Source organism: Lepisma saccharinum, chromosome 23, assembly GCF_977018435.1.
Source record: "Lepisma saccharinum chromosome 23, izLepSacc3.1, whole genome shotgun sequence".
Classification (NCBI taxonomy): Eukaryota; Metazoa; Arthropoda; class Insecta; order Zygentoma; family Lepismatidae; genus Lepisma; species Lepisma saccharinum.
This window is the reverse complement of record NC_139251.1, coordinates 39,398,789-39,425,794: the sequence shown is the minus strand read 5'-3', so window position 1 is coordinate 39,425,794 and position 27,006 is coordinate 39,398,789. Positions and strand designations below refer to the sequence as shown.

The 27,006-nt window shown below is 39.2% G+C and overlaps 1 protein-coding gene across 3 annotated transcripts in view; it reads left to right on the top strand.

The window, feature by feature from the left end:
- Positions 1 to 23,330, top strand: part of LOC146005539 (FIGNL1-interacting regulator of recombination and mitosis-like) — a 61,915-nt gene extending 38,585 nt beyond the window's left edge. For all 3 annotated transcript variants that reach the window (XM_083144793.1, XM_083144794.1, XM_083144795.1), the window contains exons 11-14: positions 6,058 to 6,286; positions 14,229 to 14,556; positions 17,089 to 17,319; positions 22,568 to 23,330. In XM_083144793.1, coding sequence (XP_083000919.1) covers positions 6,058 to 6,286; positions 14,229 to 14,556; positions 17,089 to 17,319; positions 22,568 to 23,206 — 1,427 coding nt within the window. In that variant the 3' untranslated portion in view covers positions 23,207 to 23,330. The remainder of the gene's footprint in view (positions 1 to 6,057; positions 6,287 to 14,228; positions 14,557 to 17,088; positions 17,320 to 22,567) is intronic.
- Positions 23,331 to 27,006: the final 3,676 nt, after the last annotated feature.

The following is a 27,006-nucleotide window of genomic DNA, read 5'->3' as shown; positions in this document are numbered from 1 at the left end:
CTTACTTTTCGGGGCTGAAAAGAATGTATGGACACGTGGCGGATACTGTAATCTTTGCAACGCTTGTGCCAAACATGAAAAATCCAAAAGTCACATAACTTCCTTTGTTAAGCTGCAATCTTTCGCACAGACACGTATTGACGTGCAACTGGACAAACAGCATGCTTTGGATGTGGTACAGCACAAATAATCGGGTCCTGGAGTAAGTTGAATTTTGCACTTAAATTAATATTGCGGGTTTTTATTTCACTAGTGCACGTCTTTCATTTTATATTTTACAGGTTGTTTTTTTATAGCTTTATAATACTGTCTTTTTTATTATTTGAATTCTACACGTATATTAAACTGCAATAACGAGAATTAATTGATTGTGGTCGTAGCAATAAGATAAACATTCCGACAGAATATTCCTAAATCCAATATGGATCCTGACATAAATTGCACGGAAACTTTTGGAGTTTGAGGATCAAGGGTCGGAGATTACCTACTCGTTAGAACCAGCATACGCCACTGCTTTGCACAGTTCTCATCGTTGAAGTTCACAGCAGCTTTAATCGGCCAATATTGATTGATTTTGTTTATTTTACTTCGCCTTTCTGCCACTCTTGGCTAATGATGATATGATGTAATCGATGAAGAGACGCTCACGAAGGACACATATGCCCAGACCGGATTCGAACCCGGAACCACTGGCGTCGTAGCGAAAGGAGATAAATACTCCGCCACGGGGCCGGCTAATCGGCCTAGGGTGGGGACAAACTCTCAGTGGTGATGGGAATCCCCTGTGGAAACATATATACCAGTTCCTGCATCACATTAGTTGCTTTCTCCTATTGTGATTTTTCCCAATGTTAATTGATTGCTTCCCAAGTGAAATTTCAGTCCAACTAATGATAGTATGATCTTCAAGGTCAGCACTATACGTGTTATGAAGAATTCGAAGTAATAATTTGTCAAGTTAGAAAGTCAGCAAAAATTATGTTTTTATACTAAATTTTACATTAATTGAAGATTTGCAAAGAAACAGTAAACCTTTTTGTTGGTTGATTGATTTAGTGTTTTAGGTCCACTTTATGCACAGTAAGGCTAAGAGGGACTGGACCTCCAGTTTAAAGTTGAATCCGAACCACTATGTGCCTCAACCGGGTATCGAACCTTGAACCCCTTGATTACAAGGCGGCGACACTACCACTCCACCATCGGGGAGGCCAGTGTAAACCTTTTCGTAATCGTTCCACTCCAAAAACAGATGTTTCTGTAAGAGCCACATCAAGTTTGTTTGGAAGTAGTGATGTTCTATGACACACACACACACACACACACACACACACACACACACACACACATATCTCCTCAACAGGTCCTATAGACCAGCAATGTCAAACTCAATTCGTGAGTAGGGCCGCATAACGATAATGTCAAAACTATCCGGGCCACACATCTAGAACCCCAACACCTTAAAATCCAGAACTAAGTGGTTCGACCCAAGGGGGCCGAAGGGAGGGGGGGATTCCAGTGATTATTATTGCAGCATCGATATGTAAATTATATAGACCTCCCCCCATATTTTTTTCATGGTTATAGTATTTTACATGTTACTTTCGAGTATAAATTGGTTACAATTGTAACTGTTTGTTTGCAATTATAGTTTCGTTTCGCACAGATTTCACTGTTTTTTTAAACAAGCTTCTCAAAAGTGTGCAATAAGTTTTTTGTTAGCATGAAACTCTTAATGCAGACAACAAATGTTTTGTCAGTCATTCTTGATCATTCGGCTGTTTCATTAATCTTCATTATGGAAAACAACTTTTCACCAAGGCAAGTGCAACCAAAATTAATAAAATTTCTACAGCAAAATAGCTTATTCGAGGATCCTGCTATGGGAGATATAAGAAAAATCAAGGATAGCCCACCTATACGAGTTGCACTGCAATTAAATAAGTTCCATTCGAAGTCAGGACTTGCACACGCATCATCAAAAGAAAAGGGAGCAGAGCAGAATAAGATTATTGCCCTTCGCACCCTCTGAAATCTTGAAACCTGTTTCCAACTTCATCACGTAGTATTTTTACTGTGGACAAATATTCCTGTCATTCCTAGTATTCCTGAGAAGTTGGGAAGGACAAATTATAACTTTATTAAAAAGTTTTAATATAACGGAAGACTGTAACTTTGCAAAATGACCTCCACTTCCTTCAAAATATCAACTCTTGTGTCACGGGGAGGAATCATTCAAGTAGTTTTACTGTCATATCGAGATAAGAATCGCATCCACGAATGAAGGGAGCTAACCGAGCTAGCTCACAGACGTGCGTAATTTCGCATATTGTGAGGGAAAAGGCAACAACACGAACAAATTTCGCTTTCAATTGTTCATTGACTAAGTCATAAATCCTCTCCTCAACTGTATTTCTGATGTTTTTATTAGCATTGCTTTTCTGCCACGTTTGCCTAATGGCGACGATGAGGATGAGTAATGATATGATGAAATTGATGAAGGGACACATACAAAGAAAACCCATGCTCAGGCCAGGATTTGAACCCGCAACCTCTGGTGTCGCAACGGGTTGTGCTAACCACTCCGCCACAGATTATGGCAAATTTATTTCGTGATAAAGAAATACTTCTGAATGGATTTATTTTATCAGGGTACAAAAGTTCTACGCTTTTCAGTATTCACTTCACAACAAAAGTAAGCATTTCACTTGAAAAATCTACATTCCTCTTCTATAGTCCTTTTCTTACTCCCACGAAGTTTGGGCAGCGATATGGTTCTCTGAAACTTTTACAGAAACTGGCTTTTCTTCCAGGTAAATCCTTGAAAATCAAGAAACAGACTCATAGGCGACAGAAAGTATGCACGCTGCCCTCCCCCAGCTGGCAAGATATTTTCGTACTTCAGAAGTAACCTGTCAATCACCTTGCTTAGTTGACACAACACCTACTCTATAATGGAATGTATACCTGTGTAGGGAAAATTGGTCAATGTGTTGAAGTTTGGATGAGTCTGGTCTTGTATCACGAGAAAAGAGAAAACGGGATAACTACAAATGTATAGATAATTTCAAGCATGAAGTGTTAAGTGGGGCCAAGGCGGGCCGCATTAACGTATGCTGGGGCCTTGATGCGGCCCGCGAGCCGCGAGTTTGACTGGCCGAAATATCAGGAGAAAAGTTGTTACGCTTCTCCCAGGAGACTCGAACCTGCGCGCGTCCCGTAGCTGGAGCCCCAGGTACCAAACTCGGGACCTTTTGACATTATGAGGTTCATCTTTACCATTACGCTATAGGGGAGGCAAAATATATCCGAAACTAAGAAGACATTTTGAATGGACATGTAGAATGTAGGAGGCAGGGTTCGCGCTGAAGAGGAAGAAGACAGGGAATTCTCCCTCCCCTTTCCTAACCTGTACATCTCTAATGTAATTCTCAACCAAGCCAAGAATCTTGTCCTTCTACATTTTATGTCGCTTTTGTTATTGTTAATGAAGAATTCAAATTAATAATATCTTTAAATCTCAAGTTAGCAAGTCTGCCAAAATTATGTTTTTATACTAAATTTTACATTAATTGAAGATTTGCAAAGAAACAGTAGACCTTTTCATGATCTTTCCACTCCAAAAACAAATATTCTGTAAGAGTCACATCAAGTTTATGATTGGAAGTAGTGAAGTTCTAGGAACCACACACACACACACATATATGTAAGCAACAACAATAGTAGGCTATTGTAATTTGGAGAGGATGTGATTTGTGAGCGGAACAAGCATGGGAATTTAACGAAGTTCCTTTGCGAATCATCAATTGTGTGTGTGTGTGTGTGTGTGTGTGTGTACACGTATTTCCTATCTGCACAAAGTACTACATGTGAGGTAAAACTATCGAAATGTAAAAAGAGGAAGCGCTACCACCCTCCCCGCTTTTTCTACATTTTATTCAAATCGAACACGAGGCACGTATCTAGATATATATTTCGGAGGGGCGTCCTAACGTAATGTCTCAAAATAATAATATTAATAATGTTAAATTAAAATAAGTATAATTATATTAAATTAATTAATATATTTTTATTACATGAATAGGTAAGAAGGCGGTATAACAACAGTGCAGTATAACATCACGTATTCATTATCTAGCTTACGTGTAGTTAAGGTCGGCAAAATTTGTAAATAAATAGAAACGGCTCTGGCAAGGAAATTAATGTCAAATAGATAAAGAATATAATATTTATTGAGTATGAAAAAATGATGTTAGATCCAGTTGACGAAAGTAAAATTCCTGGTAATATTTTGTTTGCATATTATTATAAGTAGTAATAATTCTTGCATAAATCTTCTTTGGTACTGTCATTCAAAATCGTATTGCTTTCCAATATTCTTGCGGAAATAAAGAATTTGCGATTAAACAACAACCTTATTTTCATTACTTAATTGAAGTTATTTTATAATCTCATTATTTTCATTATTTAATTTTTGTACTTGGTAAGTCTTTCGGGGGGAGGTTGGAACACCTGGACCCCCTAAATACGTCCTTCGCGGTAGGGGTCGAGATAAAGTTACTGTGTCACTGGTTGCAATTCACGGTAAATATGCTCTGCTTCTCTACACTCAAACATACACAAACTCATGGCCTTCCTGCTTTCTTGGTTTCTTGCCTGGGAAAGAGGCAATAAATCAAGCTGTGACAGCTACGGGACCTTCTGACGAGGGGACGGAACCCTGCTGTGCAGAAAATTAAAACACCCGCGCGAACTAGCCCTCCCGTCACCCTGGGGCAATTTTCGAACAGAGACATCTAGTGGCCAAGTAGCGAACTATCATGAATGAAATTCGGCTGAAGCGGCCGTATCTTTCGCCGTCGATAATACATGACATTTTTAAACAATCATTTTGGGCTGTGCAAGTGACTTTTGAAAGAAAAGCCCTCCCTAGCTTAGTCATAGAAGGATTGAGCATTACGTTAGTATGCATCATAATGGCCATTTTCGTTGGTGCTACCCACAAATCCTATAACCATTCTGTGCTTATTTACGTATTTCCTTATGGGAAATTGAAAAAAAATAATGGAATTTGTGCACATTTATCGAACTGAAATTGCATAAATGTGTCATGTCCTCAAAGTTTCATAAAGTAAGTTCACATCTACTGCGTGTTTTCCGGCAAATTTTTGTCCTAAAACGTTATATTCAACAAAATGCAAAAAGCCCATGTTAAATTTAAGCACTTTTCACGGCGACCTTCGCCAAACTCCACCTCCCTCTTAAGGAGAATACTTCGAAAAACAATAAAGCAGTTTTCAATGCCAAATTCCTGTTTTTTCATTGTTAGGCTCAAAATATAAATAGTGACCCTCGTAAAATTATCATTCATTTTACTGGTAAACTCATACACTAGTTAATGCCTATATGGGCCAATACTGATAGTATACCTATTAATCTGTCCAATCCCTAGTTAATAATAATAGTAAAGTGTGACACTTTTGCCCAATATTCCAAGTAAGCAAATAGCGACACAACCATTTTTTCTTTTATTTTTTCCAGATTTTAAGTCCTTAATATTTGTTATAATTTTACCCCACCTCAATAGAAAGCAAGCTTCGAAGGATAGGGGAGAATTTTATTTGCAAAGTTTATGTAATTTAGAAACTCTCATATAAATCCATTTACGTCAGTGGTCCGTCCCGACCTGGGTGTGTTTTGAGTTTTTGTTTTTAAGTCCACTTTATGCACAGATAGGCTAATCTGGACTGGACCTATGGTTGAAAGTGGAATCCAAACCACTATGTGCCTCCACCATGTAACGAACCATGGATTACAGGGCGAGGACATTAACACTATGCCACCGGAGAGGCTGGGTGTTCTTTGTGAGTGTCTTTTCGTCAATTTCATCACATCATCACTTATCATCTTCATGATTAGCCAAAAGTGACAGAAAAGGAAAGTAAAATAAACCAAATCTATCAATATGAAACTATTTATTTATGGGATTAAGAGAAATGTTGAAATGAATTTCAACATTTCAATTACACTTATTTTGTGAAATAAATACTTATTTTCCAGGTCATGGTGAACTTTTCTCTGATGTTAAGATACCTGGTGTGATGTACAAAGGTCAACCACAGAGAGAAGTTAGTCTGTATGAAAACATTGTGACTCACATTTCGGCTTTCATAGCTTCAGTGACAGAGCACGAGTTTGTTTTGATTGAACGATTATTACTGGAAAACGTTCTGCAGACCAATGTGTGGAAAGCTTTGTTAGCGATGGACATATGGTGCATTGTTGCAAGGTAAGAAGTATTCTAAACTGCTCCTAATGTGATTTCTTTCCTTTTCCCATTCACTTATTTGAGTCATATTAGATTTTGTACTTGTGATCAGATCCATGCATTTCTATACTGAGGTGTTGGTGGGCTATTTTATGCTGAGGGGTATGGATGTAAAAGGCAATTGTGATGGTGAAAGATAGTTTAATTGTAAGGTTTTTGGTGTTAGGCCTAATTTCAAGCATATGTGCCAGTCTGGAAATCCTGGAAAAGTCAGGGAAATTTACTTTGTTTCTGGAAAAATCAACATTTTTGTAGTAGAACACTTAAAGTAGGTTTCTCAACAAAGAAAAGAGGACAAGCAAGAAATTTTAAATTTGCTGTGGACAAACAATTTTATGTGCTGAATATTACTGGTAGTTACAGTAGCAATTTCATATTAAATACTCTATGAAAAGGGGTCATGTTTTGAACTGTTTTCATGTCGAAATCTACAACAATATGTGACTATTGGAATTTACCCCTGCCCTTTTTTCAATATTTGGGTTATGTTTGGTAAATATTAGGATTGTTACATGTGTCACTAAATTTTACTGTAACTATGAATTATTTATGCTATAATTGTGATTTTTTATAAAAAAATAATTCTTTATTAACCATTAGTCAATTCATATTATGGGAAAGAGGGGCACGGTAATAGATAATTTGGGTACTCACGTTTTCCACGAAGCTGTTTTAAGTAATGCAGTGACACAATGAACACAACGAGGATGGTGGCTACCGAAATTATTAGAAAATTACTTAAAACAGCTTCGTGGAAAACGTGAGTACCTGAATTAGTCAATATGTGTCAAGTTTTATGTTAAAGCTCACCCCCTGTTACACCTCTCAGTCACTTTCTGTTGAGTTTTCCTTCTGATTGTTACTTTTAACAAGTGAAATGAATATTTTTTAAAACTTGGTTAAGTGGGACTCTAAGTATTGTGCTTAGCTAAAATGTAGTGACATTCTAACACATATGTTTAAATACATGAATTGCCCTAATGACTTGGTCTGGAAACTATTTCATTCTGTGTATAGAAAACCTGGAAATGTCAGGAAATTTTGTTTTTATGAAATTGTAGACACCCTGTATGTGGCTTTGGCATAGGATACAATGGGGAATCTCAGGTGATTCAGTTGTTCAGACTTATATGGAAAAGGATTCATTCCAAATGAAGGAAATGGATTTGGTGAAAGGAAAGAGGGCCAGAGGAGCTAATAAAAAAAATAGAATATAGGAAAACTCATCAGACTGGATTTTTTGCATCTGCCAGCTCCATCTTTGGATGTAGGTAAAATATTTCAGAAATAGTAGTAAGTGTTGAATATATATTTGATTGATTGATTTGGTTTATTTTACTTCGCTTTTCTGCCACTTTTGGCTAACCGTGAAGATGGGGATGATTAATGCTCTGATGATATCGACGAAGGGACAGTCACAAAGAATACCCATGCCCAAGCCAGGATTCGAACCCAGGGAACTAATATTTTATGATACTAGTAATATTTGCATTGACTAGGGCTGATAAATGACCAGTAATTTATTTACCGATATTGGCTGATACTTTTCTGTAGTCTGGGTGTCTCGTGGAGTCTGCAAAAATACTTTTAAGTCTAAAAATCCTGGAGATTATTCCAAGTGCATAATTTTCATTATTTATCCTACATCATTGTGGGAGGAATGCAATTAATGATTAAATAATTACATTGTGTTAAATTCTGACTAGTTTAAAAACAAATCGTGATAGACTTGTATGGTATAATTACCATGAAAAGCTTGCGTATTAAAATTGATCAATATTTTAAACTGATTTGAATTATCACAATTTTTAAGTATCCATCTTCATATTGGTGGGAATCAGTAGGAGAACTGGCACTGGTTCTAATATTGGCATGACTAATAATTAGGGATGAAACATATAAATTGGTACTCCATGGTTTGATGAATTATTTTTTTTACTTTATGGGTATTGATATATCCATGTGTTGGTATAGGAGAAATTTTACCAGTATCATGTATCTTTAAGTAACCTGTAACTTGTTGTCAAATTCTGCCATTTTGTTATTCTAATTATGAATTAAATACATAATAGAGTGGAACCTCGATTTTACGTTTTTCATGGGACCAAATTGAAAGAACTTAAAATGCGGGAAAGTGTAAAATCGAGGATAAGTTCTTAACATTTTGCTGTGCTGGGATTATCAAGAATAAATGTATAATGCGGGAAAATATAAAATCCTGGGACTTAAAATCGTGGTTCCACTGTGAATGTACCTTGGTTTTGTAAAGTAAATGTTTCTTTCGCAAAACCATTGCAAATACCTTGGCCCATGCATGAATTAAGAGGTTAATGAACCATAAATATTCAAGGGCTATTTGCAATTTTAAATCTGATTTATAGAATAGCAGTAAATTTTATATTGGTACTTTATCATTATCAGCAAAATTTTTGTATCGGTTGATACACCTTGTATATGTCATGTTGGTTTGGTATTTTACCATTAATATGTTTGATTTATTTGTTTGCTGTAATATTGTTCTTTGTGTTATCAAATTTATAGTTTTTGGATTTATGTGGGATTGAAAGTGATACCGGAAGCGGAAGTCATTTCCGGTTACTAGACATTTGTAAAACTATCCAGTCTGGTACAGATATATCTGTTGTTGATTGGGTTGTGATGATAACAGTGCGTGAATAAAGACGAAAAGTAAGTTGTGTAGCGTGAGATGTGAATTTTGTGAAAAAAAACTGTTATAAAAGAAAACCTGCAGCTTATTGTAATGTGATTGTATTTGTGAACATAGTTGTGTTATTTTGCAGTAAATGTTTAAAGTTAAAATATTTTATTAAACTTGTACAATGGTAATAAGCTACTTATTTTTCTAATTGCACAGCCTGAGAATGCTCAGTGTAGCAATAACGTACAGGAGAGTCTCATAAATCTGCCACACAGGGAGATTGGGTATCTACTGTGATGTAGTAATCCAGTGGCACTCACCAAAGGGAACGTAAATGATCCATCCCTGCTGATAATACATTATCAGTTTATCCTATATAAACATATATATCTATTTATATAGTTCTTATATTATGAGAACAACTTCAAAGGCAAATTCAAAAATATATGGTTAAATGAGCAATATCTGTGTTGAAACACTCAGAAATAGCAGCTATTATTATATTCTCACTTCTGAACTAACTTGATAAAAACAACCATTCTTATTTTGCCCCTTTATTAGTTCCTCCTAGAGGCACATATTTTTGGTAAATAAAAAAGCAAAATTTCGGTGTTATAGCGGTGAATAATCACATCAAACGTGCTATATAAAATGACATTTTGGTTTAATTGTGAATATAATCCAAAATTTGATTTGAAAAGTGCACTTATTACACAAAATAAACTTACCCCTTCTAATAGCACATTTATGTAGTTACCAGAGTATTAAGTTTATTCCTGTGTAAAGGGGTCCATTTTTGCTTCTTAAATATTTACAGCAGAATTAATCAATTTTCCGTGAATTGCATAACTCACAGGATACTTCAGACTTCAGAAAGTGTCGCGTCTGTATATAAACGGTAAATTTCGTATTAAAGTATATTTCGCATTTTGCAGTTCATTTCGCATTATTTCGTGACAAAACAGGGTAGAAAAATGCACCTCACACCTTGCAGAAACATAAAAAATTAACATTACAGCATGTTATTTCATATTTCGTTTTTTCGTCAAAAATAAATTTGCATGCCTCTAGTTCCTCCTCATGTAGCCAATTGTTGACTATATTTTTAGCCTTTTTTTCATATTCATCTTAGTTTGTATTAAGATGACACCAAGTACAGTTGTGCCTATTCATGTGTGTTTCCGTTTGTGTAATTTTGTTGTGTAGGTGAACCTTTGCTCTCAATTTTTGTGTTTTCCCTTTCTTTTTTCTATGTTTCTTTTGTTTTTCATGTAGGTGTCAGTATTTGGCCCGAAAATAAGCCGCACCCTAGAAATTGAGAGGGGGAAGCAATACCTAAATATAAGCTGCACCTTAAATTTCGTGAGCGGGAGGAAGAAAGAAAATTATCAGATTGAGGGAAGAAAAATCTTCACATCTGAATGTTACAGATGTAACTGATGTAAACATTACCAGTATATTATGAGTAAACAATACCAGTATTATGAATAATGTCTACTCATAATAAGCTGTGGATTGTTAGCAAAGCATATTACTGGTATTTTCATACGAAACAAAAAAATACATTCTTAACAACAAAATCAAACATTGCATGTTGCATCATTAGAATACTGCCCTAGCTGTATTGTTGTATTATTTAAAAATGAGAAACAAGCACCAATTTTATACAGATTAATTCGTATTCTCAGTAAATTAATCAAAAATACAAAACTTTTGTACTTATGTGTAGTGAGTATCTATTATTTCATACGACGTTCGGGAACAACTGTTCCTTCTTCAGATTCTTTTTCTCGGCTACCAGAAATATGTCATAGCCACGTCAAGTCATCTCAAACATCAGGAAAGAAGGAAACTGTACAATTTAGGTAAGGGCGTAATTTGGAAAACATTTCTACAATATTCACTACCCCCATATTCTCTCATTTGTTTAAAACCATCACTGTAAAAACTTCTCTTGTAAGAACCCTATATACAATTAAAATGTTAAAAACATGCCCGCCTGTTACACTTCCCCGTGCTGACTGTTGGTTTCTTCTTCGCTGTATGTACAGCATACTGAAATACGTCACTAGACGTATGTACAAAAGTTTTGTATTTTTGATTAATTTTTTGAGAATACGAATTAATCTATATAAAAGTAAGTAAGTCGCACACATCAGAAATTATGAATTCATTTTTATACAGCATACGCAATGATGAAATGCCATAAAAGCCAAGGTCATGAATAAAGGTTGCACCTTAACTTTTCACAGTTGAAATTTCGATAAAAATGTGGATTATTTTCAGGCCAATATGATGTATTCATTAAATTAGGCACACACAGGAGATGTACTGCGTAGAATTCCCAGGACTCAAACCTGAAAAATCTGGCGAAGCCAGGCTGTCTCAGTAGCTCGGTGGTAGAACAATGGTACGGTATGCCAGAGAACTGGGTTCAAGTCCTGGTTGAGCCTGCATTTTTCGCTGAAAATTCTACGCAATATGATGTGCATCCTTTGGGAGTATGGCAGAACAGCTGAAGGCTCAACCTCACCCTTGATACAGCGCCTAGAATAACGTAGTGTGGAAAACGGCATGGTTCTGCGCTCTGTGGCTGGTTCCACTCGAAAATGATCCGCTAGAGGCGCTGGTGTTGACCCCCCGTGCTTGGTGTTCGACTGCTTATAATGGAAGTAAATGGAGTTTTCGCTGCAACATCTGATTCTTTTACATGAAGCATTTCTATGAATGTGATAATTCCTATGATATTTGGTACAGTGGTCGCGAAAATATTAACGAACATTCTAGACAGTCGACCATGTCCTGTTATCGTCATACTTTCGTTAATAATACGGGAGAAAAAATACGCGTGGAATGTTCTTGGCAACTAAATTTTTGTGTATGAATTAGGTTCATTATTATTATCACCATCATCATTTTAAAGATATACACACTGAAGCATTTGTATTTTTGATATTTACTGTCTCTTTTCTTCCGATTTAAACTAATCGCGGCGATGATGATAATGATGATTGCATGAAACGACAAGGGGAACCCCACAAAACTTTCTTAGTGCCATCGACATGAGTGTAAGGAAACTTTCAAACCAATGGGACAAGCGACACGGGATGTTCACACTGTCACACTAGTGACACACACTTCCAGACTGTAAAATAGCATTCATTGCACATGAGGGTCCAAACAGCAAACGACACGTTCATATGGCGTATTCGCGTACTACTTGTTACTTCGGTCGGAAAGCTCCTTAAAGGAAGGGTGCTGAGACCGAAGCGACGCGCTACAGGGGGAGTTCCCAACTAAGTGACAAGCGACATGGTGCCTTCAGTCTATTAGCAAGCGTTGCTTGCGAACAACAGATAGGCGACACGATAAACCGCACATTACAACAACAGATCTAGGCGACACGATAAGCCACACGTGTCGCTTCTGCGTCGCTCAAACTGGGCCATTTCCTCAATAGCTTGCAACATGTTGCCGTGGTTTGTTGTTCACGCATACGCGATGCATGAGTGTCTTGCTTTAGTGAGATTGCGCACCAAGGCGACAAGCGGCACGCGACACTTATCGCTTGAGGATTTCACCAACAGAACGCTGGCCTGTGCTTCCCGTCATGCTGCTATGATGTGAAATGTTGCTCTTGATTGGCTCCTTTTCAAGCAACATGTGTCACTTCGGTATGAAAGTTGCCTTGGACCGAATGACCCGTGTGTGAAATCCTCGCATCGTTTGTCGCGTGTCGCTTTGGTGTAAAATCTCCTTGAGGGAACGGTGCAATCAGACCTTTTGTCCCTACGGCTCGAAAGGCTGCATTGATTTCAGACTGCTCACTTTCAAGCGACATTTGTGGTTTGTCGCCTCGGTATGAAATATCTCTCAGGATACTATTTATATTCTAATAACATAGAAAAATAAACTCTAATACACAGTCCAAGACCTGACGTCCGGAATCACATTGCGATGTTTCTTCTTGTGTTACGCATGCTATTTATTTATTAATTTTATTTTACTTTTCTTTCCAAATTAATGCCATTTCGTGACTGCAAATCACTCCACAAATATAACTGTTTCCATCAATTCACTTACCGCCTTTCTAGAGAAACAAATCTACACAATATATTCCAAAAACTAACTAAGCCGCATTACTTTCATAACAAAATTAGCACCTGGGTCGATCGCACTGCCATCTACTTGTCATCGTCTCGGGGAACCAGTTTCTTGGGTCGTTTTCCACACTACGTTATTCAAGGCGCTGTACCCTTGAATAAAAAAATATTGAATTGACCAGTCAGTTGCTTAATATTTGCTTTGTTTAGCCAATCACTGATATTGCATAGCAGCACAAATGTCCCGCGTGCGGCACTCAGTGCTGCCTCATCAAAACCAATGTTATTTACGTGAATTATTGATTCAAATCGAGTTTGAATTGCACTAGCACTTACTGGAAATCAGGCGAAATATACGTGAACACAAACATGTCTATTTCGGACATTTTATTAGCTATTAGAAGAAAAGTAAACAAAAATGGCAGAGAGACATACAATTAAAAGCTTAGACTCTTGAAGCAAATGCACCAAAATATTATTCTAAGAGTAATAACTCGCCATTCACAAAAATATCAAAGTATTTTTCAAAACGAATTGAAATCGTACAACTTATATGGGCTTAGAAAGGAAATATTTGTTCCAAAATTCTATGTCAAAATCCCACTGACTCTCAGAAAAAACAATCAAATGTAGAAAACACACCTCGAAGAAACTTACAAAATATATTTAAAATGTTCAATACTAAATTTGTTTACCAGGTATACGTAAGAAAAGACATACTGACTCAAATATAAGGAACCAAATGTTGTCACTTTTCAATATCGTTATTTTGATAATTCTGACATTTCGTATGGGTACTGCAACGGTTTCTGCATGCAAATAATTTGCATTCCGAACAGCGTACAGTGGTTTTGTTGTTCTTATTTTCACCAAATTCATGGCTGCCGTGCTGTGATTTAAGGTAGGAAATGTACCGTGTGTGGTACTGAGTGCCGCCAAAGGGGGACCAGTCACTTGAGGGGTGTGTAATCAACAGAAAAAAGGCACCAATGCCTCTATGTTTTCGGGGAAATAGTGAAGATAAAATACCTGGTGCTTTCCCGACCATTATTGCGCTGATAAGGGAAATAATTCAAAATGTTAAAAAAGGCCACAGCGTGGGTTACGGAGGGTTAATACATTTTCCCACTTGTTCTTCCAGGTATGCAAGTGCAGAGCTTTGCTTTCAACATGTGTGTTTCTTGGTCAGTGTGTTGAAGCAGTTGGAAAAGAAAGTATGCAGACCAGAAAGAGTACACGTGGCTGTGCTCTTGTCCCGACTTTTTCCCTTGTTGACCAACAAACACAAGATGCAGTTCCTTGAACAGAAGAGTACAAGAGAGGATCCGATGTTCTGGTATGCTGTCAGAGTGAAGAACTTGACTCCTTCGGTAAAAATCTCTGTTGCTGCATCTTTGGTTTCCTTAGGAGCCAATCAAAGCAGTAGGTTTCTGGAAGGAACTTCAAACCTCAAGGAGTACCAGGAAATGGTAAGACATATTTGTTGTAGTATGGTAGTAAGGATGGTAGCCACGGTAGTCTAGTCCATAGGGCATCTTGACTGCCACAGGGGAGACCTGGATTTGATTCCCGGAATGGGTGATCTAAGGTCGGAATTTTTCCGGCCTTGTATTTGCTTAAACCGGCTCTGGGGTTTGCACAGCCTCAAATCAATGAGTACTTTGGAGCATCCCGGGATGTAAAGGTGTCTGGCACATTGTGCTGTTCACATCACCTCCACAATTGCCAAGATGGAGAATGCGTGGAACCCTATCCGGGTTTGGAAATTGATTGGTCCCATTAATATTACGGGCACCAGACACTGCTTTTCCACATCCCCTAAATGTGCCTTCATGGCACGGTTCTATATGCACTGGGAACTTTACCTTACCTGTGGTAGTAAGGATGGGCTGATATGGAATTTCCACTCATAGAGATAACAGATATTTTACTTTTTCAATATGAAATGGCAAACTTTCCATAAAGAAACCATATCGGGGATATTCGAACTGTGCATCACAAATAAAACTGATTATGTGCCGTGAAACACAACATGCATAGATAATACTAAACATTTTCAATATGGGTATATTTCTGATAAAAATATGGAATAAATCGTACAGGAAAACACTTAATTTCCCTTGTGAAAGAACTAACTCCTTTTGTATAAATTCAATAGAAGGAGATTCCCAGATTTGGTGTCCTTCTGTGACAAGAAACAAACTTACCCATTCCATTAAGATCAAAAACACTGTAAATGTACAAAATCCACTCAAACAGGGACGATGTCAAAGACATCATTCTTTTGTTGTATCTCTATATACCAATTTCTTCTCAGGCCTCCCCGATGGTGCAGTGGTAGCGTCGTCGCCTTGTATTCAAGGGATCCCGGCTTCGATACCCAGTGGAGGCACATAGTGGTTAGGATTCCACTATAAACTGTAGGCCCAGTCCCGATTAGCCTTACTGTGCATAAAGTGGACTTAAAACACCAAACCAAAACCAATTTCTTCTTACACACTTTTGTAAGACTTCTGAGTAATTCTTTTCATTTTTCAGTGACAATAAAAGATCCTGTTTTTTTATTGAGAAAATAAATCAAGATACTTGTTAATTCCTGACAACAGGGCTAGAAAAATACAGGGTGTCGAGTTGCTATGGCACCTGGAAATTTTCATGTGCCTGAATTTTCAAATTCAGTTTTTAAAAACATTTATATTTTAATATTTTGAGTTATACTTAATGGAAATTTCCATTAACTCTTTTTTAATAATGGGTACAGTATATGTTTTTTTAACCCCTTAAGCAGGGAGCCCAAGTTGTCCTCGGGCATTTGAATTTGGCGGCTTTTTGTGCATTTCAGATCCAGTCAATGTTCCCGTAGCGGGGAATTATTTTCTTTAAATGGATATACAGTAGTACATACATAGATACATTTCGTTTTGTACAGTTTGCTTGAATGTTTGTGTGTTCATTCACCTTTCTCTCATTTACAAAACATGTAATGTTATAATGTTATAACATTGTTCAGAGCCATGTGCCTTCTGGGACAGGGGCGGACACACACACACACACACACACACACACACACACACTCACTCTCTCTCTCTCTCTCTCTCTCTCTCTCTCTCTCTCTCTCTCTCTCTCTCTCTCTCTCTCTCTCTCTCTCTCTCTCTCTCTCTCTCTCTCTCTCTCCTCTCCCCCCTCCCTCCCTCCCTCCCTTCTTGACAATGTAGTGAGAAAGTTTACTTTAAATTATGTGATTATGTGTGCAGTAGTTTCAATTCCCATTTAGGTTTAAGTTACACACACACACTCTCACTCTATCTCTCTTTATCTCAAATACAACTGCGCATAGGATTCCACATAGTATACACAGCAATACCTGAGAACAATTCACGTTACCCGATCTGAAGTTGGAATAAACTTTCCTGCCCAAACCTAGTTCAGGGGAACCTGCTTAACGTTACACATTGCAACCCCGAACACAGCTCAGGTAACCTGCTTGTAACTCAATTTATAAAATCGAAACACCCACTTGAGGGGTTAATGTTTTTGTGTTTGCTGTGTCACACATATAATTAAATCAGAATAATAACATGCCATTATACATTTTTGCAATGTTGCTAGCTGAATTTTTAAATCTGTGGCGATATTGTAGAGAAGGTCACTTCTGCACAAGAATTAATTACTTTTAAATTGTATGAAATGTTTTAAAAATGTGTAGCTTTATCTTGGTTGCACTCATGGCTTTATTGGACCGTTTGCCCCTCCCTCCCCCAAAAAGCTGGCTCCTGAATTAAAGTTTCTTCTACCCCTGCCTCCCAACATGCATACTTGGGACATTTCTCAGAAATTTAAATTAAGCTAATAGTTACTAGAGTTTGTGATTAAATATGAGATTCATTGTGCAGTTATTGAAGTATTACATTTGTTTACATTATTACCTTGTATTATTTAAATGTTTAAATATATAGGATCAGAATATATATTTTTTTTTGGTATTTCTGTCTTTGTTTTAGCTGGCTGCTTTGCTTGGAGCCTGTTCAGCACTTGAAGCTGTTTCTGAATTGGAACTGGAATATTTGCAAGATTTAGATGCTCTTGCTTCCAACGTCATCTCCTTATGGCGGTGTCTTCCAGAGAAGTGTCCCATTCCTAGCAATGACAAGTCACTTCAATTTTTTGTTGCTGTACTTTGTCAAATAACATCATTCCTTGTGATTAGAATGGATAATTTGGAACTCCTACAGGTAAGAAAATTATAATTACAATTATCACTTTCAAGGTCATTGTGTCCATCTTTCCGTAACAGATACATCAATGTATTTGAGGTATCTTTTGTCATATTTGATGTAGGGCATGCACTGACCAGGAATTGTTTTTTTTATGCACTTTACAGTTCCTAGTAGATTTAGCAAGCCATGTGTAAGAGACCGTTGGGGGGTGTACACTGTGGAGCAGCATTCCTAATAGAAGATTGGCAAATGAAGAAAAAATACAGAATATAGTACTGACTATTAAAAAATAAAATAAAAGTATAAACATTTATAGTTCTACTCAAAAATCTGTTTGAATGTAAATATACTGTTTGTATTTTTGACCCAGCAGAATGATTATTGAACGATACAGCTGGTATGTGCAACACAGCACCATACCTACATGCTGCATAGTGGTATAATAAATTTTGGATCCAAAATTAAAGACAATTTTAACTAACTAACTCCCTAGCCTTCTTAAACCTGAAGGTTCATGGCTGCAGCAACACAGGCCTTCCATCTGTCCCTATCTTGAGCAAGTTCTATATACTCTTTTCCATCCCTACCGATTTCCCTTAGGTCCATCTCAACGTTGTCCCTCCATCTTCGTCTTGGCCTTCCTACAGGTCTCTTACCATCAGGTTTCCCAACAAGAATCCTGTAAACTCCTCTTTCCTCTCCCATTCGTGCCACATGGCCTGCCCACCTAAGTCTTCTTGATTTAATTATTCTAATAATATCTGGACAAAATTTTGCTCGGTAAAATAATAATAATAATTAAAGTCTCTATATTTGGGAACAAAGCCCAGAGAAACCACATTTACTAGACACACACAAATATGTGTATATGCTCCACAGCAAATGAGCCTAAAAGAAAAAGTTCAATTTTCCACCACCAGGTTGACATGTGGCACTGTACTTCCATGATGAATTGTAATAATGACGTAAACTGCTCCAATTGGTTATGGATTTGCCTTCACCTTGCAATCTTGCAATAACCGAGAGATTATTTTCTCGCAACTTCCAACCACTAACAAATGTCTTTCTAATTAATAACTTGGCTAAATCACTAAACGGGAGTGCTTAACAAAAGTTTGGAAGTGATCACCATGCCATTAAATAAGAAAGAACGTGCATTGCTGGTGAAGTTGTTTTATCAGAACAGTAGTAATAGTGCAGCTGCACTGCGAGCTTATCGTCATGCGAAAGAACTTCGAAAGGGGCCCATGACGACCCATGGGTTAAGAAAGATGATGAAGAAATTTGAAGAGACTAAAGATCTGGGTGTTGCAGCAGGAAGGGGCTGTCGGCCGATTGCAGAAGAAATTGTCACGGAAGTGACTGTTGCAGTGGCGGATAGAGCCTCTTATTCCCTATAGTCTGAGACTAGTGCATGAGCTGTGGTACGTTCATTGTCCCTGCCATGGTTGACGGTTCACAAAGTGCTATGGTCCATTTTACAGTGGTACCCCTATAAGATCCATGTGGTTCATCAGATAAAGCTGCAAGATCCGCCTCTACACGTCGATTTTGCTCTTCAATTTCTGGCGAGGATGGCTGTGGATAACATGTTGACTTGGACAGATAAGGTGCACTTCACCCTCGATGGGGCGGTAAACTCACAGAACTGTCGCATATGGGGTGCCTCGCCACCCTGTATTTTGCAACAACAACAATTGCATTCTGATTACATCACTGTCTGGTGTGGTTTCACTGCTGATTTCATTCTAGGTCAGTTTTTCTTCGAGGAGCAAACACCGCAAAGCCCAGTCTGATGTTCCATTAGGAGTGCACGTTACGCTCAACTCCTTGCACAGCAAATTGTTCCTGCCGTGAAAAAACGAGGATGATAGCGACCACAATCTTCATGCAAGATGGAGCAACCCCGCATATTGGTAAACAAGTGACGGAACTTTTTTGGGACAACTTTAACCCAAAACGAGCGTGGGCTTCGAGCCCGCTTAATTTATTGGAAAAGACAAGTAACGTCACGACAGTGCCATGTTATCTTGTAATAAGCATAGTTGAATCGACAGATAGTAACGATGAGTCTACTAATGCAAACAAAAATGGAGCTAAAACATTAAAGGACCTGTCACCGTGCCTTATAAAAAAGCAAGTGGACTATACCGCTGGAAGTGATGTCCCCGACATCAGAAAGCTGTGAAACGAAAGCCTCCTCATCCAGACAAGTACAGATCGCCAAACTAGCAACCTTCTTAAGCGTAAGCCTTGGGCGACTTTCCTGTTCAGGTTGAACCTCACCGACAACTGAACAGTTGTAAAGGTATCATTCGCCACTGGGATCTGTTGAGGAGCTATCAGATCAACATGTCAGTACAGTACTACGAATAAAGACGCTAAAGTCCAGAGAACTTGTACCAACTCCTTCAATTTTTCTCACTTTTCAAACGACCACTCTCCCAGATAGGGTACGGGCTGGATATTTGAGACTGAATGTCAGGCCGTATATCCCTAACCCGATGTGGTGTTTCAAATGCCAGCACTTTGGGCACACTTAGCCTTCCTGCAAGGCTACTACTGCCATATGTAGCAAGTGCAGTGAGCTGATCATGGGACAGAGCTATGCTCATCTGGTCTCACATGCGTCAACTGCAAAGGCGAACATCCAGTCTGGCATCATGACTGTCCCACTTTCCAAGAGGAAAAGAAGATCCGAGAGTTGGTCGTCACTGAAAAAATCTCTGCTGGTGAAGCAAAACGTCATCTTCGTGAAAGCATACGCACTACATTACCTGTGCCTTTCGCTGCTGCTCTTACCTGTCGCAGTGTAGGTGTACAAACCAGCGACATGTCAATTCAGTCAACAACACTTCCCGAAGTACTTCACCCCACTTCGAGGAAACCAACAACCACTACTCGATCCACACAAAAGAAGTTCAAGCAGGTATATACAAAATAATATTTTTTGATGTCCACTAGCTCTCCAGTCAGGGCGGCATCCACCACCCTGACATTTAAAGCACAGCTAAAAGCTGCCCGGCAGGCACTGAAAGCACCCTGCCACCATTCCCCCTTCCCCATCCCTTTCGCCCTGTGTGTCCTTACTGAGGACATGATACAGGATGAAGCGGCGGATGAAGAATTTATCAAGGTGACAGGGATTAGGAATAGAGTATGCCTTAAAAGGTAACTATCATACCTTCAGCTATGGCTTATTGTCTCCAATGGAACCTGAACAGTTTCTGCACGCATCTCGAGGAACTTCAAATGTTGATCTCTGAATTTGACCCTGCCCTTCTGTGTCTCCAAGAGGCACATTTTCGCCCAAATGAACCAGCAACACTAAATGGGTATACACTGTACCACATGGACAAGCTTCCTGAGGGTCGTCGTGTGCACGGTGGTGTAGCAATAGGTGTTCGAGATTCCATCCACTCGATGCCAATCTTTCTCACCACCCGCTTCCAAGCTGTTGTTGTGTATATATCACAAGGGAGGAGCAATTCTCTTTTGAGGACCTCCTCTCTGTATTCGAACAACTCCCCTCTCCTATGGCTCTTTTGGGCGATTATAATTCTTATCATTGTTTATGGGGCTCCGTGCGTACAGAGCCCCGGGGTCAAATTGTAGATCAAATCCGTGAGGAGTCAGGTTTAACATTGCTGAATGATGAAACTCCCACATATTTCGGTCCATCCTCAGGCACATATTCTGCGTTGGACTTGTTCTTCTGCAGTCCCAACCTTGCTCCTACCACATCTTGGAACGTTGACACTGATCTCTGTGGGAGTGATCACTTCCCACTCTTTCTAACTTTCGAACATCTTCAGCACTCACCTCACTGGAATCTCAGTCGAGCTGACTGGGGTACATTTGAGCTTGCAGTGGACCTAGAAGTCAACTTTGCATCGACATTGCCAGCAATCGATGCCCTAGATATCTTCATGTCACGTTTCCTTGATGCTGCATGTGCCTCTCCATCCCACATCCCAGTGGACCTGCGAGGCGACACCCAGTCCCCTCGTGGACTACAGAGATCAGTGCAGCCATCAAGGACCGCTACCGTGCATTAGTTCGGTTCAACAGGAACCACATTGCCGCAAATCTTCGGCAGTTCTGCATTAAGCATGCCCGTCGGCTAATTCGAGCCAGTATGAAAGCGTGTTGGGTCCAATACGTGTCTTCTCTGATGAAGCAGGCTTCGTCGAAACCTGTTTGTACCAAAGTAAATCACATCCAGGGAAGTGCATCCACTCCTCTTGAGTGCTCTGGAGCACGACGGGATGTTGTTCACCGAATCCGGAGACATAGCAAATATTTTGGCCATGCAGTTTTCTGATGTTTTGAGCTCAGAAAACTACACACCATGTTTTCGCCATGAGAAGGACCGTCAGGAACGACGTCCTCTAGTTTTTCAAAGTCGTAACACCGAGCCATACAACTCTCCATTCACCGAGGGGGAGTTCGAACAGGCATTTCGGGATTCGAAGTGGACAGGATCCACTACGAGATGCTACGTCATCTGCCCTGTAATATAACCCACAGCGCGACAGCCCTTGAGAGCCTTGGCTTACCTACCGACTGCTGGTCTCCCTCCCACACTGTTCCTCCGTCACCTGTTATAGCGTGGAGATCTTAGACCAGTATTGGGGTGACGGGTGGTCAGCCCGACGAACCCCCAGCCGTTGTAGGTCTTCTCGACCGGGTTACCGCTCACTCATTCGGAGCTCCCCAATTTCCTCACGATGGTGGGTTGCCACCGGCCCTATACGTAGGCCGAATAAATTCCGACCAGAGCCGGATTCGAACCTACGCCGTCCCGCAGCGAACGATCTCAAGACGAGTGAACGCCTTAACCCGCTCGGCTACGGAGGAGGACCATCTGCCCTGTAGAGCAAGAAATTTCCTTCTCACAGGGCTCAACAGGCTTTAGTTGGAGGACTCTTTCCTCTCCTCCTGGAAAGAGGCTATTATTGTTCCCATCCTGAAACCAGGCAAAGAACGCACCACAGCCTCGAGTTACAGGCCTATTGCCTTAACTGTGTGTGCAAGTTGATGGAGCGCATGGTCAACAAGCATCTCACCTGGTTTTTGGAGGAACACTCCTTCATAAGCAATTTTCAGTGTGGTTTTTGCTCCAACCATTCCACGCTGGACATTAACATAATTTTGAAAATTAACTGAATATTACATTTTATTCCTGCGTATATCATGTTATTGCAAACAGACATTCAACACGTGATGCTATAAAAAAAAATGAAAATTTCTTGCATTCTAGGTGATTGAGATGCTGAAAAATGTAGTTTCTAATACATCAGTAGCAAGGATTGGTGCAACAAAAATTCTAGAAAATCTTGGAAGGAAATACATTTCTCCTGATGCATACCAGCAGACATTGTTTCAACTGATGTCTTCATTGTTTACCTGCTTGTTGGAAGAGGAACACCCTTTAGTACACCAAATGGCATTGCAGACGTTTGCATATTTTGCTCACGTAACCAAGCATGAGAGTATTGTTTCTTCAGCAGTAAGCAGCAAGAATTTACGACTACGTGTTTCATCTTACCTTCAGAAAAGGCCAGTACAGCTCTCGCAAGGTAAGTTGAACTTGGACGAGTTTGTTCAGCAATCGTGCGAGCAATTCATGCACACATGTCCCGTAGATGGAAAAACCGTTGAAAGTGTACTTCATATTCCGAATAAACATGATGAATTGTCAGTGCAAGGCGAATTGACCGAAAATTCAGCCAAAAAACTGCGGTTGGATGATTCTATAGCAGAGGCGAGAAGCATAGTGGAAAGATTAAAAAGTGATTCTCAGTTATTAGCATCATTATCCCAGATCGAATTACCAAACACTATAAGGAAGGATCTAGAATGTGTGTGTAGTCAGTTAAAAAGACTTGTTGAAACTTGATGTAGCTGTAGCGTAGTTCTCCTTTGTATTTAACATGTTGAAATTTAGGTTTGTTCAAACAAAGATAAGTAGAACGTTATGTACATGTGTTTTGATTTTAGCAGCTGAGTATTTGTAACAGGACAAGGTTCGACCATATAATATTTTAAATTTCTCCTTCCTTTTCCTCCATCCAACTTCTTTCTCAGGTAATACAGGTAAATAAAATTCTCCCTTCTGTAACTAGAAAGCATTGAATTTTGTGTGTATGTATCAAGTCTTCATTTAATAAGGACAGATCTCCATGATGAACACAGGAGCGGGAGACCGTCTGTGATCTCTAATGACCCTCTTGAAGGAATTGAAGGCACTACACCACTTCCACTTCGGCACATTTCCATAAACTTCCGTAATTTGATGATGAACGTTCACTGGAAATTCACCTTCTGCCTGGAGAAACTGTATAACACCCCGCACTTCATATTTGATGGTATTCTGTATTGCTGCAGTCATTTCCAGCATGTGTGACTCTCACAAGACTCAGCGCAGCACTGCGAATGAACGCCACTGGAAAGAGTAAGGATCGAGGTTACTGTCAGTGTTGCCAACTTATGCCTTACATAATTTTTCTAAGTAGGTATTCGTTGTATCTTACTATCCTGACATACCTCGTATTTCATATCGGATGCAATTCTTGAATATTTTGAAGCAAAAAATTGGTAAATTGATGCTTATAATTCAAGTGAAATTCTCGCCCACAAATATCAATCAAGACTTTGAAGAACTTTTGTTTCAATTTTTAAGCATCTGTGTAAATATCGGTTGGAATCAGGAAGAGTATTGTCATCAGTATAGCTCCTGTAATATAAAATACAGCGGAACTTCCATTTTACTTTTCCTCAGGAGTCCAAGCTGGAAAACTTTCATTGCAGGAAAATGTTATTACATTTTACTATGTTGGGACCCTCAGGATTGAATGTACAGTGTCCCAAATAAAAGTACACCCAACCAAAAATGTATGCTCACTTGATTATGATAATAATTTGTAGTTGTGTTTTGTTTATTGGATGGTGGTAGCACAGTAAGGAATATTGTTAATGTGGTTATAATTGTCTTTAACCAAACTGAAAGCTTATGTGTGGAGTGAATATAAACAGGAAAACATGCCTTCGATCTGGGTATACTTTCATTTGGGGCACCCAGTATAATGCAAGAAAATGCAAAATTGGGGTTTCACTGTATGTCATACAGCAACTATATAGCCCTGCTAACAGTGGCGTGGCGTGGGATTTTTAAAAGTGTTACTGGTTATCAGTAGGACATTTAAGGGAGACTTGGGCACCTCCCCACCTCATGCCCCCCCCCCCCCCCCCCAGTGTGTTCCAAGAAGTTCATATAATATTAATCTGGTACGTCTGCAATTCATTTTGATTTTGGTAAAGTTATTAATAAGGGAAAAAAATGTTGACATAAGGACTGAAGTGAAATTGCAAACATTGGTTGTTTACACAATAATACGTAATTTGATACTTACAGAAACATCGAAGGCTACTTATAGAGCAGATCAATCCGACGACTCTTCTTTGAAAATAGTTGTATGATGCTGGGGACCTGGGTTCGAATCCTGGCTTGGACATGGACGTTTGTGATGTCTATTCATCAATTTCATCATATCATCACTCATCCTCATCTTCACAAATTAGTCAAAAGTGACACAAGCGAAGCAAAATCAATCAAATCAAATCAAAAAAGTTCTATGATGCTGTCATAAAGTGAAGTTTTTCATTTGAATTTATCCACATCTGAATTCCACACGTTTTTTTTCCACCCGAAAATAGAGTACATGGCCAACAAAAGAGTTTCGACAACTGCGCACATCCACATAACCACAGATAGTCGTTATACCACGAAACATTGAAATGTCGGTCATATCCAGCAGACTACTTGGTTTCTAAATCGTTCAAAAACCTAGGCTTTGGCCTCCCTTTTGCCACAATTTCGATTTTTTTCTGCAAAAGAACGAACCGAAAGTTGCTTCAAAATATCTTCTATCGCACGATTACACACACTGTTCAGATAGGATGAACCCACTACCTCGGAACTCGGAGCAAGCTCCATTAATTAATTGACAATGCCCGAAAACAACATAAAGACGAAAGACACCACTCACAAAACTCGCACTGCACAGTACCTCCCGCAAACCGTTGTTTACTTTTGTAACACGTGAAGCACCCTCCTTGCCCCCTCCCCTCTCAGCATCAGCCCTTCCCCAATATTTCCTTCGGAACCTGCAAAAAAATTCAATTCTACTACTGTTGCCATCTTAGTTCTTTTGAAACCAGATTTGCCCAAATAGCGAAACTTTTCGTTTCAAATAAGACGTATGTAGAGTAGATGTAATCTTCATCTGTTTCCTAACTACTCCCACTCCCATGTTTCGCTAAATCCACAGAAATGTCATTTCTGACACCACTACTATTTCGTATATTTTACGATCCTTGCTACCTTTAAGGCTTTCGCTTTATAGGATAATCGTAATCGTGACTATGAGGATGCACGGTGAATTATTGAAATAAAATTATTATTTCTTTGTGTATGTAATTATTAATTTTTATAATTATGTAAGTAAAATAATAACAACGAACATTGAAATAACCATATATTGCTGAGGATTCGAACCTGCGACACCTGACACTTCAGAGCGTGCTAAGATAACAATCGGGAAATTATGCTTGTAAGTAATGTTTTCACCCAAAAACAGTTCTACCACCTCAAAAACATTGCTTGAATCCGAAATTATCGCATTCCTGCGACAACGTATGTCAATCTCAATTGGCCCTTGCAAGAATTATCACAAATTCCTGTAACGGAAATAATATTATATGCGTGAAATATAGAATTTTAGGTTGACATTTTTAGAAGGACAGCGGACCCCTTGACCATACCCATCCCTCTCCTCTCCTTCTCGCCCATGATGTCGAAGAAGGACAAAGAGGACTTTCGTAATCACTGATATTTAGTGTAATTACAAAATATCACTTGGTAGTTTGCTTTTCCCCCAGTGTGATTTGATTTTTTTAAATTTTGATTTGGCGATTTAAGTCCACTTCATGCACAGTAATGCTAATCGGGACAGTTTAAAGTTGGATCCGAACCACTTGTGCCTCCACCGGGTATTGAACCCGGGATCCCTCGATTATAAGGCGCTGCGCCATCGTTCCCCAGTGTGACTGGACACCTTCAGAGTAAGGTAGACCCGATTAGGCAACTTAGCTCTTTTCTGTCAATTGAATATGGCAACACTGGTCTGTTTCCGGTAAGGATCACCGGCAACTGCGCCGGCTAAACAGGCATGCCAAAAACCCGCCTCCTCCTCCCGCGGTCAGTCTTTGCCACAACGCGAAGTCTTCCTTGGGTGGGCTCAGGGCCCTTTCCTCATGTTGCCTGTGGAGGGTACCGGATCAGTCCTCCTCTTCGCTTTTGCCGGTGTCAGAAAAAATGTCAGTCTGCAATGTTTACTTTACGACAATATTACCAGTTTATGTACGTAATAATATTTTAAGACAGGTTCTTCAATTATTTATATTTTGGTGTTACCTGCGGTAACAGCGGCTACGCCTCTGCCTGCTAAGCCAAAACAAATTAACTGCACCTCCCATGAGTTCAGATGAAATATTGTCAGGTGGTTGTAAGTCTTTCTGCCTTTGAGGTGGCTTTGCAGTTGTCCCCATACTGCTGGGTTTCACATACATGGGAAAGTGTATTACCCATTACAGTCCAGTGGCCAAACTTGAGTTTTTCCTTTTTTCCAGCAATCTGCA